This window comes from Misgurnus anguillicaudatus, chromosome 18, assembly GCF_027580225.2.
Source record: "Misgurnus anguillicaudatus chromosome 18, ASM2758022v2, whole genome shotgun sequence".
In the NCBI taxonomy this organism is placed as follows: Eukaryota; Metazoa; Chordata; class Actinopteri; order Cypriniformes; family Cobitidae; genus Misgurnus; species Misgurnus anguillicaudatus.
In genome coordinates, this window is record NC_073354.2 from 32,248,902 (window position 1) to 32,266,540 (window position 17,639).

Genomic DNA, 17,639 nt, shown 5'->3' on the forward strand with positions numbered 1-17,639 from the left:
TCGTATCGCTCTCGCGGCACCTTTTTTTTTTTTTTTTTTGCTCTCGCGGCACCTTGACGTGATGCGCCTGTCGAAAAAAAAACTATTGATTGCGTCGTCAGTATGACGTCATCTGGTACGATAAGAGACTTTACCTAGTTTTACATTTAAAATAGTTGGCAACGCCGCGTTTGTAACATAAAATAAGTCCATTAGCTACAATAAATAATAGCCTACTAAATGAACTAATAAAGCCATAAGATATCAACCCACTGGATTTTTTTCAGATCGACTTAAAACAGATTGAACTTTGTTACCCGAGATCAAACCCTTGTGTTGCTAAAATAAAGCTTTATCAAATACACTTAATAAAATAAAAGGCTTTATCTAGCCTTAATTGTTTGTACATGTGTGGTTGTATGTGTACCTATATGCCTGCATTTTATACTATGACCTCACACTGAAATCTGTGGCAGTCAGGTTAAAACAGAGAGAGTCAATAAGCTAACACTACACTGTTACATTCTTGTCAATACCACACAAGGGTTTCTGAGATGCCTGGTTTGACAACCTGTTTTCACCAAAACCTTAAGTAAAGCCTTAAAATTATTTTGGTTCTGCTCAGATGTGCACATTTTTGAAAGTGAACAGACCTTCATAAGGCAGGTTCAGCAGCTGGTGTTTTTAATCAGGGTTTAAGATGAGCACAAACACAGCATTGAGATTCCCAGCACTTCAACACACCAGCATGACAAGATCTTCATGGGCATAGTCCCAAACCAAATCCCCACCAACATTTCACAGAAATGAAGACCTGTCTGAAATCTTTAACAAGGATTGTCCTTCAAACACAGCAGCAATGCCCAGATCTTCAGGAACGCAGTAACATTTCCTCTATTTTTTGTTTCTCATCTTAATATACAAATCAAACATGTACTTATGCATGTATACTCCCATACACTAAACGAACAGGACCAAATAACATTTCAGTCTGTTATTGCCTCGCAGTCAACAATCATCTGGACAAAGAAACAAAGTGCCCCAATACATTGACATCAGGACAACAGTCGGCATGAAGAAGAAAATTAAATCAGCATGAAGAAGCAGGAAATAAAATGACAGAAAAACTGGTAAATATAAGGTAAACATACAATCCTTACAACCAGTCTACTGGGTTAGAAAGCAACAAAACCATCTCTAGTTTTCCACCTGTAGACCTGGGATTAAAAAAAATTGAGATGATCACATTGTATGCATAAAAATCTGGCTCACTTTCACAGTTCGCTTTCTGCTTGTGTAGGGAACAAATACATTTTTTGCATATTTCTGCATTTTGTTGTTTGTCCTCTGATACAGGCAAAGCATTTGGTAACACTTTACAATAAAGGTTGTATATGATAAAATTTGTAAATGCGCTATCATGAACTAACAATAAACAAAACTTCTATAGCAGCCTATAGTTATCTGTTTTTGGAACCAAACTATTCAAATGCTGATAAACTATATTGCTTATTGTTAGTTCATGTAAGTTAATGCACTTACTAATGTTAACACATACAACCTTACTGTAAAGTGTTATCGCATTAATTAAAAACAAAAAGATTCCCATTTCACGAAACAGGAGAAAGAATAAAAACGATTATTTAAAACGATGCAAGTCATATATACACAGCAATACACAATTTCACATCCCCATCTGTCTTCAACTGCAAAAATACAAAACAAAGGTGTCCCTTACATACAAATAAGTTAACAGAAGAATCTGGAGGTGATTTCGTTGATATATCAAGCACATCACAGTATAGTTCTGCTCAGGTACCATCTGAGCTGCTGCCCTCTGGGTCAGATCTACTGCCCTCCGGGTCCGGTCTGGGTCCAGAGATGGCCAGTCTAACACAGTCTCTTGGAGTTGAATAGCACTCATGCACGGGGGCTTTTATCTGGGGTCTCTGGTACTCCAAATTTCCATTTTGTCTGACAGACTTGCGGATTTTCGGGCTGTCGTAGATGCCCTCTAAGCACTTCCCTCCGTCTTTTTTGGCCTGAGGCATCTGGTAGCTTCCAGCCAGCCCTCCGATCACTTTTCTACAGTTATTGCCCTCAATCGCCCGAAACGATGGGCTTTTGTTAAGTACCGCCCCTGGAACGCTGTAGCTGGGATCTGTTATGAAGGGATCTTTGCGGAAAGCGTGGCGCTCGATGATGGGCGTGGCGTACTCCGGCTCCTGATTGGTCAGTGGCAAGGCGTACTGGATTCCTGTTTGCAAGCGGTCATAGTGAGATGTAGCCTCAATGTCCTTGTCTTTGGCATCCGTGTCCATGGGCCGGAATGTTGAGCCTTTTCTAGACACTGTATCCGTGCCAAGCATAAGTGGCTGCTGGTACTCGGCTGAAAATAAAGAGGGATATTCAGTATGGGAGCAATAAAACAATGACAACAGTGTCTATGAACATGCTTATTAATAGTATAACCTGAGATATCTTCTTGATAAGAAGTTGGATACGTTTCTATGTTAAGACGGCTTGAAATGAAAATCAAGAAAATCCTGGTTTATGCTTAGTTCTAGAAATGTACCTGGTTAACCAACTGTGGCATGTTTAAAGAATAGGACCAAGAACGCGAAATAACCAGTGCCATCATATGAGGAACATAAAAAAATTGATATTTTGAGGACGCTCCCTTACGGTCTAATTAAGGAACAGCTGACAGAGTAATAAGTAAACTGTCTGCATCTCTCTACAACTGTAATTAAGACTAAAAATGTTACAGCAAACTAAAATCAATGGAAACCTTAATATATTTCCTCTGAGAGGCTGAAAGTCAAGCGTCGAGGTTTAATAAGTGGATGTAAGCTTGACGTCTTGGGCAAACCTCAAATCATCATTAATTACAGCCCTAAAGGAGAGCAGAGGGAAAACTGTCAATTCAGCATCAGCAGACACGTTCATCTGGCCGAGCGTTCAGGCGGTTGCCATTATTAAAAAAAAAAAAATTGTTTCTTGGCACAGTGCAGGATGATAATGTCATAAATTGCTCCATTATCAGTCTATGAAAATCTCTCAAGAAAGTGTTCAGGTCTTTTACCAGACTACAGTGGCAGAATTAAACACTTTGGCTGTGTGCCCAGTCCTGATAAGTTATATTTTAATATTTATATGTAATATAAATTTAAATTTCAAAAACTTTAGTAAGATTTCCTAGCTGCTGAATTTTTGGCATACAACAAACGAAGGGAGCATTTATAAAATACATACAACGAATAAAAAACTGATTTTTTTCTTTGCATTGAATTTTGTGTACAGACAACAGCTTTGCCAAAACAATCCCAGTTCACAAGCATTTGCAAAAAGAACTAAAGCTTCATTATGCATCCCAGTATTGTGCATGCACCTCGCTGACATGTAAATCAACGACCAACCCATATGGCAAAAGAAATTCAAATACAATTTTAAATATATTTCAATATGTATATAAAAAAGGCCCCAAAATATTTTCAGCAATATATTTTGAAATATGTTTACAAAAATAAAATTTTCACCAATATTTTTTTGGCCATTTTTTGTATATTTTGAAATACATTTTTATATTCACGTCGCATTGGAAGAAAAACGTTGTTGGTGTTTTAACCTGCAAACAGGTTTAAAAAGGTTACACTAAATATATTTTCAACTGCAAAAATATACTTTCTAAACTTTTATATTTTGGCCAGGATAAATATATATTTTTTTGCTGTATGGGTTGTAAAATAAGACATGTATGTGTTGCCCCTGAAATACATTTTGAAATATATGTTGATATTGAATTTTCAAATTAAAAAATATATTTAATTAAGCTTCACTTTCTACAACAGGGATTTAGCATATATTTAAATATAAATGTATATAAATGTATATATGTATATATATATATGTGTGTGTGTGTGTGTGTGTGTGTGTGTGTGTGTGTGTATATATATATATGTGTGTGTGTGTGTGTGTGTGTGTGTGTGTGTGTGTGTGTGTGTGTGTGTGTGTGTATGTATGTGTGTATGTATGTATGTGTGTATGTGTGTATGTATGTGTGTATGTATGTGTGTATGTATGTATGTATGCATGCATGTATATATATATATATATTTTTGCCCAGGTTTTTTTTGCCGTACGGTTAACGCATAAAACGTTTATGGTTTTAGTTGTAAATGTCCCCTTACTATAATAATTCGTTACATTTATATAGCGCTTTTCCAGTGCTCAAAGCGCTTTACATATGAATGGGGGAATCTCCTCAACCACCACCAATGTGCAGCATCCACCTGGATGATGCGACGGCAGCCATATTGCGCCAGAACGCCCACCACACACCAGCTTATTAGTGGAGAGGAGACAGAGTGATATAGCCAATTAGTATGAGGGGATGACTGGGGCATTAGGACCCACACAGACCACAGGGTGAGCACCCCCTGCTGGTCTCACTAACACCTCTACCAGCAGCAACCTGGTTTTCCCAGGTGGTCTCCCATCCAAGTACAGACCAGGCTCAGCCCTGCTTAGCTTCAGTGGGCAAGCTGTCTTGGGCTACAGGGTGATATGGCTGCTGGCTGCTTACTACCTTAGGAATTTCTTGAATGGAGTTTACAGACGCTTATCACAAGAAGCTCGGTAAGCAACAGTTTTAAAGCAAGCTTCCCCAACACTGGTTTGCTCCACTCACTGTTTGGTCCGAAAACCACTATATATTAGCTATATATTAAACACCAAATATGTGCTTGTCGAAGCTTGTTCAATCTCACCTGCCATTGCACTGGTTACCAAGTCTAGTTTCTGGATGGGGTCCTTCTCAGTGTTGTATTTAATGGTAAACTCTGTGGACTGATGTCTGGCAAACGGCTGTTTTATCTGTCTCCAACAGCCTGTAGATGAGAATCATTAAACTATCAGCCGTGAAAGAACGGACTTACTCTTCACGCTAGTCAAGCAGCTAGGCCTTAAATTATGCATGCAGACAAAAAAAGGAAAGTATATAAAAAGGGAGATGTCATGGTGATAATAAGAATGATTAAAGATTAAAAAAATTAAATATGCCTTTACAGTCAGGTTTGCCTGTACCTAAATTTCTGCATTTAACGTTATCGTGTTAAAAAAACACTTAAAAATGAAAATTCTGTCAATGCTTTATCAGTCTTGTGCCGTTTTAAACCAGTATGATTTTTTTTCTTTATCAGTTTCCAGTATTATTTCTTATCTATTCCCCACACAACCCTATAAAAGGCAATCCTAAATCACGTGTTTTGAAAGCAACTTTGTGATGCAAATGTAGAGCTTGTCAGCTCTTTGTCAAGTATACTTTTATTGCATGGACATGAACATCATACAGGTATGCAATCACATGAAATGTAATTTGTGATGTAAATTATAAAACACATTTTTATTTTCGGATGAACTGTCCCTTTAAGTGTATTCACTGACCCGTGTGATGTGCATCCGCAGAGCCGTACGTGTTCTCCTTTGTCTTCTTACTGTGGGACAATGACAAACATCAGCAACAGAGACACAGGTGGCACAGTCCGCAGTCTCTCTAAACCCTCATCATTCACAACACATAAAAAAGCCATACTATTCCCCTGAAACACCTCTATGAAAGCATCTGTACTCATTGATCATCATTACATCATAGAGCTCTCTCTCTCCAGAGACTGATTCAGCTGGCACATCTACTGACACTGACCTTTGACCCTCAACCCTTCCTTTATCTTCCTCCCTTAACATTTCCATTCTTTATGAATGGAAACACAAGTGCCTTGTGTTGCAGAGAAATCACAACAGGGCACGAGGTGCTCAGTTCATATCAGTTTACGGTTGCTGCTTTATGGACACCAGCGGCTGTAGTATCTGTTAGGGCAGGTGAATCACTGCTGTGTTTGATAATGGGGGTTTCATACAGACTGAGATCCAGTCCTCCATTGAACATATCTGACCCTTAAGACAGACAACAGAGAATAGGCAGACAAAATACAACAGCAATGCCTGGAAAATCGTAGTCTTTATTCAACACTATAAATGGACTGAAGGTCGAAAATACAAAGCTACGAAAAATAAAAAATATGGCCACTATTTTCTTTTCTCTTTGAGCACCATGCCAGCTTTTATGTCTATACTTATTGCAAGAACCAGGTTTAATTATTAAGAATACATTTTAAGTTGTTTAATTAATTAATTTTCCTAAATAACGTAAACACACATTTGGATTTACTCGGTTAAAAACTTCATCAACAGAATAAAACAAGTTCCTTACAGGGGTCAAATTAATGCAGATGTTTAGTAGAGGACTTTGACTTTGGAGTATTTTCCCCGATACATAAAAATGTATGTATGAGGCTTTAAATGTGTTATCTGACATAATTCGTAAATGACTTCCTCTCGGCGGTTATTAAAAGAGTACACGTTTTATTCTCAACAACAACTTGGCTAATTAACCAACGTGAATACGATTAACTTACCTGTATAGCATTTTAACAACACAAATCCCCACCAGCAGAAGGACCACGAGCAGAACAATGGGCACGATGATTACAATGAGATGAACTGAGAAGTAAAAATACAAGACAGGTTAGATAGAGGAAGAAAACCAGCACTTCTGTAATGTGTACTTCATCATTTTAAGTCTGACAGTCATACCCAGATCAGCCTGAGAAGGAACCGGCTTAGTCATATTCTGAATAGGCTGCGTAGGCAGGGCCTCCTGTGTCACCTGAGATGAATTCACTACACAGAGACAAAACCGAGCTTTAGTTAATAGTTTAAATGTAAAAAAATCGGTTGTAAAACACTTATGCCACACAAACGTACCTGGGGCAGGTTTTATGTAAGGACAGCCCAGAAGCTGAACTCTCATGGCCATTATTCTGTGCCATTGTTGAGGGACAACGCGAATGAATCGTGTTGCGATGGACGGATGGAAGGTGTTGCGTGTTTGGTGGAAGCTGTCTGCATTTCCTTCAAAAATCTAAGATTGAAGAAGAAACATTTGCATTTATATTTACATTCTTAATAAAAAACATTGCACTTACATTTACATTCTTAAAGGGATAGTTAAAATTTAAAGTCATCGTTTACTTCCCCCTTACGTTGTTTTACACCAGAAATACTCTGTCACACGTCCAACTGCTTTTTTGACACTTTGCCTATGTTTAGCATTAGGAATTCAACTCTTACTGTGGGTTCACACCAGACGCATTTGAGGCATCAAATTCGCGTCTACCACGCGTAGTTGAACGCTTAGGGCTGTCACGGTTATGAAATTTGGCTGACGGTTAATTGTCTAATAAATTGTGACGGTTATGACGATTAATTTTCCTGTTTAGGACTTTGACGATTAATTATCTGTTTTATTGCTTTGATATTTAAATCTCATAATTTTTTGGTTTGTTCATGAAATAAGGTTTACCTTGCAGTAAATATTAATACACAAATATTAAAAAGCAATTATTTAATGAACATTTCTTTAAAAAAGTGTAAATTCTTCCTAAGAAATAAACAAAATAATAAACAAAATTAGTACCAGACCACGTGTGTAGTGGCTGCAAAAAAAAAAAATTCCCTACAAATCCTTAAAAAAAGCATTCTTCACTTTAAATTTGGAATAGCTGTTTTGGAAATGTATGTTTTACCTGGTAGTTCATACTGCTTATCAAAGTTTTTCCACTGTATTGAATGGCTTTGCAATCCGATACGCCATCCGATACGTTCTCGTTTACACAGGCGCTGCAGCTCCCCCTTGTGTTTTTAGAGAGATGTGCAATCATTGCGGTGATCTGAAATCATTGCGATGAGGTCGAACAATCGCGATGAGACGATTATTTTATCATTGTGACAGCCCAATGGACGCTTGAACATTTTGAGTGTACTCGCTTCTTTCATGCATGAAATTCTAGTCGGAGATATTCATCCGGAAATTTGCGCCATGGGAGGGGCTTCTGCGACTCTGCTCATTTCCTGTCATCCCGCCACTACTAGAGCAAGCTCCTGATTGGTTAACGCGGCACATTTTCCGCCAAAGTTCAGATTTTTCAACTTGCGCGTTTCCCGCGGCAATGCTCAATTCGCACCATTCACGCAAACTAGACGCACAAATAAGGCAGAATCGCGTCTCATTCGCGCCACGAGACCTCCAGAGGCACGCAAACGCGTCTTTACATTGACTTAAGGTTGAAATCACTCGTGCTTGACGCCTCTAACGCGGCTGGTGTGAACGCAGCATTAACCCGTGTTAATTAGTCAGAATGCATAAAATACAGTTTAATAATTCCCACCTTTAATAATTGTCCAATTTTCTTCGTCTTTCATGTAAAGCTTCTTTTGAAACAATGCAACATTCATGGGTCAGGCTCGAACCCAGGGAACGATGATAAAAAATGTATAGGCTACCTTACAATGCACAGTAACTGTGGGTTCACACCAGATGCGAGTTCAACAATTTGCGCGAGTAGATTACATACAAAGTCAATGCAAAGACGCGATCAGATGCCTCCTCGCGTGGGGCGATGCGAATGACGCGATATGGGAGCACGTTTGACACGAAAAAATTCGCTATTCGCCTCAAACGTGTCTTCGCCCAAGTTGAAAATATTCAACTTGAGCAAAAAATTCGCATGACACCAAGTTAAATCCCGCGAGTAATCTAGAGCGAGTAACGCGATGCCCTGCGTTTGGTGTGTACGTAGTATAAATCGCTTTGGATAAAAGCATTTTTCGAATGCATAAATGTTAAAATTAGCTATATAAATAAGCATGAAATGTCCCCTATGAAAATTTACTGTCATTTATTGGTTTAATTTTTAGTGAAACCACTGTATCCACAAATTTAGTTTATATACCATGATATTTTTAGTAAAACTCTGGTATTACAAATGATAATCAACCTGCCCAAACTATGATTATTATACTTTTACTATAAAAAAACCACACAGTTAATTTTCACAAGGACTGATCATATTTTGCATGATAGTGCATGTTATGTAAAAAAGACCGTAAACTGTAAAGACCGTCTTACCATATCACTGGAGCTGTTATACTGGGTAAACACCCGCCAGCGATTCCTCTCTTTGTACTCAATCTTGTAGTTTTTCACAAAATATTCAAGGTTCGCAATAGTCAACCCTGTTGTCAAAATACCTAGAAAACAAAACCAGTTAATCAGAAAAATTCATCATGACAACAAAACTCTTACACAAGGCATTTAGCCCTAAGTGCTCTTCAAGTCATTTTCCTGTGATGTAAGCATTCAGTAAGATGAGAAATTTGATGTACCATTAGGCTATAGACTTTATTTCAAAGCACTTCCAGACAACCACCACCGGACTCTTTCAGTTAAATATCACATTCTTGAGGAAAACGCTGAAGTGAAGTTTACACGATAGTGCTGAAAGACCCAAAGCCCTGTTATTACCCACTGAGAACAATTAAGAACATCAAAGATGTGGAGCCACCACTTCATTTAGAAAAAGTGTGAAGTTTTGAGATTGAAGTGTGATGACTTGAAAGTGTGCTTGAGTTGTCAAAGGAAGTTACTCGTCTGTGAAAAGCCTGAAAAGTTCAAAGAGAAGCAGCCGTTTAAAGCAAGAAAAGAAACCTGCGAGGAGGTGGTACCTTTTTAAAAGCCATTAAAACTTGTCCTTGAAGATTAATATGTATGTATACACCAAAATAAACAAGAGAGGAATTATAAAACTGAACGGGTAAGAATATCTCCTATTGTGGGTTTACACCAGATGCTAGATCAACAACTTGCACGAGTAGATTACAAACAAAGTCAATGCAAAGACGTTATCAGACGCGTCCTCGCGTGGGGTGATGCGAATGACACGATATGGGCGGCGCGTTTGATGCAAAAACACGCGGTATTAGCCTCAAACGCTATTCACCAAAACGAAAATATTCAACTTGAGCAAAATATATGCATGACACGAAGTTAAATCCCGAAAGTAACGCGATGCCCCGCGTTTGCTGTGTACATAGCATTAGACCAGGGTTTACCAAATATTTTCATTTAAGGTCCCACCTAGACAGGAGGTATGATCTTATTCAAGACCAACCAACATTTTTTATATAAATATGGAGGGAAATTCCCTTTTTTTCTATTTTAGTACACACTAGTTTTTATTTATCTTGTCATTATATGAATGAAATACAAGTTTATTTTGCAATATCAAAATATCATTACCCTACTGAAAAATTCAGCTTAGACCAGCATAAGCTGGTAGCTGGTTTTAGCTGATTTAAGGTGGCAGTAGCTGGTCCTCCCACCCTAATAACAGCTAAAACCAAGTTGGGAGACCAGATAAAACCAGCTCACCAGCTCATGTTGGTGATTTTTCAGTAGGGTACTAGTCATTAATGTGATACACTACTGTCAAATATCAAAACTACCCATGATGTACTCATCCTCAAGCAATCCAAGACACACATGGTCATCATCTTCCAGACAGGACACATTGAGGTTCAGGAAATAACTGACTTTGAAGCCAAAAAAAAGTGCATCCACACGTGTAATCCACATAGCTCCAATGGGTTAATAAAGGTCTTTTACGGTATTGTAAAAAATAGCCATATCTTAAACTTTATAAACTGTAATAACTAGCTTCTGGTAACAGCGACATCCTGGACTCATCTTGGTTTTAGAGTAGTGAGCGTTTTTTGGCATGACTTATTAACCCCTTGAAGCTGTGTGGATTACCTCTGTAAAGCATGAATGCACATTTTTGGGGTTTAAAGTCAGAAGTTGTTCCCTGGTCCCAGTTTTCTCCCATTATAAACTTGGAAAAGACATTTACTAAAATATCTCAAAATGTGTTTGTTTGAAAGATGATAGACATATGTATCTTGGATTGTTTGAGGGTAAATCATAGAGTGATTTTAATATTAGGTAGAAGTATAATTTTAAATGGACTAAACTGTGACTTATATCCATAAAAAATAATTATAACAAATAACCCCCTGTGCCTTTTTGCTGTATTTACGATACTCTCTTAGCAATTTACTATTACGTTTTTATTCACACAGATGAAAAATAACACCAGAACATGGAGACCCTAAGGACATAGACAATTTTTCTTGAGCCATATTTAGCCTGGCAAATTTACGGCATCACCATGAAGATAACAGAGCTTTTACTCTGAACTGTGCTGGTTTCACTCAAGGTTATCATATCCCAAACCACAGTTCCCACATTGGAGACAAAGTGAGCATTATCTTGCTTCGAGTACACCGTGACTCTTCAAGCAGAGCGGATTTACCTCGCCTGTGCTGACTACACGCTGCACGCTCAAAATAAACGACACGTCCGGCATCTTCCTATATTTAAATGTGCTTTTGTAAGAGGGTTTGTACTTGGGATGAATGGACACAGAGAGGGTCTTTCTTTGCTTTCATGTGATACCAGGAACTGTTCAAAAGACACAGATACCAGTTAGTTGATGAACATCCCGTTGGTCTACACAGAGAGTAATGCTTAAAACTCCAGAGCTGATCACGAGAAAGCCCTTTTGAGAGGATAATTACCCCTCTTAACCCATCCTCAGGTATTTCAAATTGTTGTTTGTGTTGGGATCAAGTCTAGTAATGAGATTTAAAGGGCTGTTTACACAACAAGGTTTTTATGCATTTTGGTTGTTTGTTTACACAACAATGGTGTTTTGGAGTCATAAAAGCACAACATTTTAAATGATCTCATTCATTTCAATGGAAGCGTATCGATTTCCGGCAACACGAGTGTCAGGAATTGTGTGTGTCCAGATACGCGACAAGTCATGAAAGCACAAAATTTTGAATGATCTCGTTCATTTCAATGGAAGCTTGGTGACTTCCGGCAACACGAGCGTCAGGAATTGTGGGTATCCAGATACGCGACAAGTCATAAAAGCACAAAATTTTGAATGATCTCGTTCATTTCAATGGAAGCTTGGCGACTTCCGGCAACACGAGCGTCAGGAATTGTGGGTGTCCAGATACGCGACAAGTCATGAAAGTGCAAAATTTTGAATGATCTTGTTCATTTCAATGGAAGCTTGGTGACTTCCGGCAACACGAGCGTCAGGAATTGTGTGTGTCCAGATACGCTACAAGTCATGAATGCGAAAAAAAATTTATGATCTTGTTCATTTCAATGGAAGCTTGGAGACATCCGGCAACACGAGCGTCAGGAATGGTGCGTGTCCAGATATGCGACAAGTCATAAAAGCGCAAAATTTTGAATGATCTCGTTCATTTCAATGGAAGCTTGACAACTTTGGGCAACACGCGCATCAGGAATGGTGCGTGTCCAGATACGCGACAAGTCATAAAAGCGAAAAATTATGAATGATCTCGTTCATTTCAATGGAAGCTTGGTGACTTCCGGCAAAACGATCATCAGGAATTGTGCGTGTCCAGATATGCGACAAGTCATAAAAGCGCAAAATTTTGAATGATCTCGTTCATTTCAATGGAAGCTTGGAGACATCCGGCAACACAAGCGTCAGGAATTGTGGGTATCCAGATACGCGACAAGTCATAAAAGCGCAAAATTTTGTCTAGCAGGCATACCTAGACAGCATTGTATAGTACGATGCCTTGAAAGATAACTAGGCCAGCAAAGCATGCATGAAGAAGGCAATCCTAGAATGTACTGCAAGTGTGTATTACCTGTGATCCTTCGTTTTTCTCCGAGGTCGATCTGGAGCCACTGTGGACTGTTATTTACTTCAGCAGGGTCCTCTGAGACGGATGGGTGGGTGCTGTTAGGGAACCACTCAACTTCAAACCCATCAGAGGTGATATTGTGCCATGAGGAGCTTGTGAAGGTTGCCACCATCTGAAGAACTGACTGTTTATCGCAGTCTGTAGGAGAAAAAGCGAACCATTCTGTAGGTTAGGTTAGAAAATGCATATATGCATTTAAATAAAGGTCAAAGCCGTTACATCTCAGTGATCTTGTGATGTGGCCAGACATGTTTTCATTGAAGTTTATGCATTAATCAATTCCAACATTTCTTATTCATCAAAAACTGAACATCAAAAGAGGGGTTAGTTCTAGTTGTGTCTAGCATTTACCAACATAATAAAATGCACATGTGAGCAAAATCTCAGTTACGTGTACGCTGATTCAACAGGAAACACTGGGCTCTTAAAATGCCCACCATGTGTATGGTTAAATGGAGACGTATGTGCTATGAACACAGCAATATTATAATAAAAGAGGGGGAAAGACACACGCTTTCTTTAAAGAGGAAAAACATGGCTAATACATCCTGTGCTTAGTCCTGATCTGCCACATTATCATGTTTCAAAGATCAAGCATGTGGGCAAAGACAGATCAGCCGGAGGTTAGACAAGATCAGATTGATGTAACTGCATACTTTGAAGACATTTTGCATACTTTGGCTATGTACATTGGGTGCAAATGTCTCAAAGCACTAGTGAAAGTTGGTTCACTTTGCATTTTTTATACACATTATACAACCAGTATAACAATTTGAAAAAGTGCACCACTGTATTCGCAATATCTGAACCCGGATCACAAAAACAGTCATTAGTCGCATGGGTTTATGTGTAGCAATAGCCAAAAATACATTGAATTTGTTAATTTATTAATTAATGTTTTATTATGCCAAAAAATCATTAGCATTTTAAAGGGACATTCCACTTTTTTTGAAAATGGGCTCTTTTTCCAGCTCCCCTAAAGTTAAACATTTGATTTTTACCGTTTTGGAATCCATTCAGCCGATCTCCGGGTCTGGTGCTAGCACTTAAAGCATAGCTTAGCACAATCACAGCCATGTTACGGCAGCAAAGTCCTTGATTATTACGCCAGAATGAGAGTATAGTTTCTAGCCATATCTGCCTAGAAAATCGCAACTTTTACATTTTCTGTCGGTCTTAGTACACGATGTAACTACAGAAGCGTCAAGTTTTAAATAGGAAAAATATCGCAACTCTTTGGTTATTTTTTAGCGCAATGCTAATGGTCTAATCAGATTCAATGGATTATGCTAAGCTATGCTAAAAGTGCTAGCGCCAGACCTAGATTCCAAAATGGTAAAAATCAAATGTTTTACTCTAGAGGAGCTGGAAAAATAGCATATCTTCAAAAAAAGATCATGTCCAAATCATGTTATTTTTAATTGGTGCAAAAGAAAGCAAATTTCTGACTACTCCAGAGCAAAAGAAAAAACTACAAAGATATCTATTGAGTATTGACAAAGTCTGGAAGGACATCAGCATTACGTAAGGGGCTTTTTTGAGGACACTTATCATTGTTAACTGTGCACAGGCTTTAAGCTAATTGGGTTATTGTGAATCAATTGACATCCATCGACTGGTGTCCAAAAATCTATCAACTTGCTGTCACCAGGAACTCATCTACTCCTTCAGAAATCCACAATCTCTGGACCATTAGAGATTAAAGTGATATCGAATAAAAAGATGCACTGATAAATCCATAATAATTGACTGCAGTGTGTTTCACTAAAGCAAACAGTAGACGATCAATGTATCCAAATTGTCAGTGAGAAATGATGCAATACTGCTCATCAGAGAAGGTAAACATTTTGGGACTCATGTTGGCACCGGTCTACGTCTGGCATGCGGCGTGTGAACAAATCTGCACAGACATGTCATCCAGAGGAAGCAGGTTCATGCCATATTCAAAAAGCCGAAGAAAAGCAAACCCAGGTGATAAGATGTTCCCACGCCTTCCCTTTATTCTGATAAACCATAAATAATGTGCTCCGTTTCCAAACTACATCCGCTTTTTACAGAGCTGTCAATATACCAGTCGAGCAAAACTGTAACACAGTGTCGACAGCAGGACAGACAGCAGGTGGCAAAAACTAATTATATGTCCACATGAATCCGAAAATAACAGAATTTAAGGTTTAGTACAACCAAAAATGAAAATTTAGATCTTACCATTTGTGACAAATGTGAAGGCTTCAGACAAGGATCCACTGTAAGACAAAAAAAAACTATTTAGTCTTAAAAGTTGATAATTACAGTGATTAATTAAGGTCATGTCATGCGAAGGCCACTCCCACTGATGCCAACAGGGAGATTCCCATTGTCAATCTTTTGTTCATATGCCAAATCACAGTTACGCCGTTGGCTAGACCTCCCTCTATGCATCCCACATCCACCCGTCTGACAGAACTGGGGTACATCTGCGGTCGTGAAAAGAGCCGGTGTGGTGTTAATTATAGGGGAGCACGCTGGGAAATTGCCTCTCTGTGAGCTATTACTTAAAAACCTGTAATTTTCACCCACTTCCTGGCTGTGATTCGTTTTTCACTATTCTTATGCCATTTGAGGAATCGGAGGCAAAGCTCAGGGAGCAAAGTGGTTACGACGGCGTGAAAAAAGGGATATATGGAGCATTGCGTGCCGCAAATAACCGTTGAAGTAAATACGAGCAATAAACCATGACAAATGTAAGTAAAATCAATGCAAAAATGAAATCAAATGTAATTAGCACCCACGAACCAGGCAAAGAAACGTGACCAGCTTGACATCAAACCAAATCAAAGCAATGCAATTACTAAAACTCATATTGGATTTCATTGTTCGGCTGGAGGAAAGCAGACCCTGAGGACTGTTGAATCATCAACGTAATCTCCTTATAGTGGAAATGATAGATTTAGCTTGACTAATCAATCTGGTATAACCAATATAACCGAGTTACGTTTCATATACATCTTTCATGGGATTCATATTTAGAAGTTGTGCTTGATGTCACCAGCACCTTTCGGCTGAATCATTAAACGGTTATCATTATTAATGATGTGAAATATTACGAAAGCAATTTCAAATATAGACAGATTGCTTTTGCTTTCTAGCTGTCCATAACAAATGCTGACATTTGAATTTAACTGGTTAACACAAGTTCAAGTCTGGTATCTACCATCAACATCAAGAACATCAAAAACAAATAAGAAAGCAAATCAAACAATCTACATTTTCACTAGGTTGGTCTAACTAAATCAATGAAGTATCTCTAGCTATCAAAATCTTTCATCCGCTTAATAAATCAGCCTTCAGTGGACAACCAAATCGTCCTCAGAGACACTAATAAAAGGCAATCGGAGTATCTTTATCAACCCGCCCCCATCCCATGTGGCACGTCTGTGAAACAAACACCGTCCAGACAATGTCCCTGACCGTTTATCACACTAACAGGGCAGGAATCCCTACATGCACTCGATCTGAAGGTCACATTCAACTATAAGATGAAGATCTGAAGACTTGTTATGACTTGTCAGGAGAAGACAGGCTTGCAAAGACTAGTTTGGATTTTTTAAACGGTCTAATCTAGCAAAATCTAACCGTTGTTTATGGCATGGATGGATGGACCTGTTTTGTCAAGGTTTTGCAGCCTCAAAATAAATCCTCTCTCCTGAATAAGGGCAAGAAATACACAAATGCACTTGTATTTTACCAAAAATTATTTTAAGCAACCACTAATTAAAAGTTTAGGGTCACACTGTCAGAAACAAAATAGTCTATAGCTGTCATTGGGGCAGTATTCTTTAAAAAGATCATATGTAATTTTCACACAGAGAGATACGGAAAATACACAGAAAATGCAACTGGGATTTTTCCGGGATCGTTCGATTTTTGATTCATTTACACTGCCAATGATTTTATGGAATCTGTGCGTGCTTTCACACACATACCGTAAAGATTTTATAAAAACATGTGACGCATTTAACTCGTCAGTTTTTTTACACTGCTAACAATATCTATATAGCCTACTGTCTACAAACATTAATAATATTAACATACCTATACATCATTTAAAAGGTCTATGGGTTTAGCATCAGTGTATGGTGTCTGTTTTGAGATACAGATGGTCTAGCATCATAAATGTAGTATTTTGTGACAGAAGTCCAGATGACAACATGCAAAATATACACGGTAATATCTTACTTTTGTGTTGATATAACGATCGCGAGTCGAATCCAGTCTGTTTCAGATGTGTGAATATTCCATGAAAACCGTCGAATAGAAAACATCCAATGACCATTTTTGTCCACAAATGCATATAATCCATAAAATAATTTGCATGAACATCTTGTAATAGAATATAATATACAATCTGAGGACTATTTACGTCGTAACACTGTATATGAGATTACACTTTAGGTTCTAGTAAACACGTAAACCTGTGTTCAAACTTGTTTTCTAAAAGTAGGCGGGAGTATAATACATAATATCCAAACAGTGCTGTCAAAAATCGTGACGTCATTTGACTCGCTCTTTCCTCCAATGACTTAATGGAAATTAATCATAGACAGAACGTGTAGCCGATTAGATAACGAATCCAACGATCTTTGTGTGACGTTTTATTTCCTGGTGTGGAAACTGCATTTTAGTTGCTAACATAAGGATAAATAATAATAAGAACGAACGAGTATGCATGTAAACAAAAAACTTTTTTGTGACTGACTGGCACTTAGAAAAGGCACTAGTCTTACAAAAACCCTTGCAAGAACCTCATTTTTGGGCCTATTGACCTCAAATGTGAAACATAACTTCTTTAGACTTGTGGCTTTGGGATCATTGCATTTCTAGGTTTCACACACATATTTATCATTAAGTTTTTTAGTATTAAAAAAGATGTTATTCAAACATCTATTCCAATTTACCTCAGTCTC

General features: G+C 38.2%; 1 protein-coding gene across 1 annotated transcript in view; it reads right to left on the reverse strand.

Annotated features, from left to right (window-relative positions):
• Positions 1–646: 646 nt before the first annotated feature.
• dcbld1 (discoidin, CUB and LCCL domain containing 1) overlaps positions 647–17,639 on the reverse strand; it is a 38,871-nt gene continuing 21,878 nt past the window's right edge. Inside the window, exons 7-15 of the mRNA XM_055187145.2 lie at positions 14,902–14,939; positions 12,637–12,831; positions 9,008–9,129; positions 6,805–6,961; positions 6,634–6,720; positions 6,456–6,540; positions 5,425–5,474; positions 4,749–4,868; positions 647–2,368 (exon numbers count right to left, since the gene is read on the reverse strand). Of these exons, the coding sequence (XP_055043120.2) occupies positions 1,791–2,368; positions 4,749–4,868; positions 5,425–5,474; positions 6,456–6,540; positions 6,634–6,720; positions 6,805–6,961; positions 9,008–9,129; positions 12,637–12,831; positions 14,902–14,939 (1,432 nt within the window). The 3' untranslated portion in view covers positions 647–1,790. The remainder of the gene's footprint in view (positions 2,369–4,748; positions 4,869–5,424; positions 5,475–6,455; positions 6,541–6,633; positions 6,721–6,804; positions 6,962–9,007; positions 9,130–12,636; positions 12,832–14,901; positions 14,940–17,639) is intronic.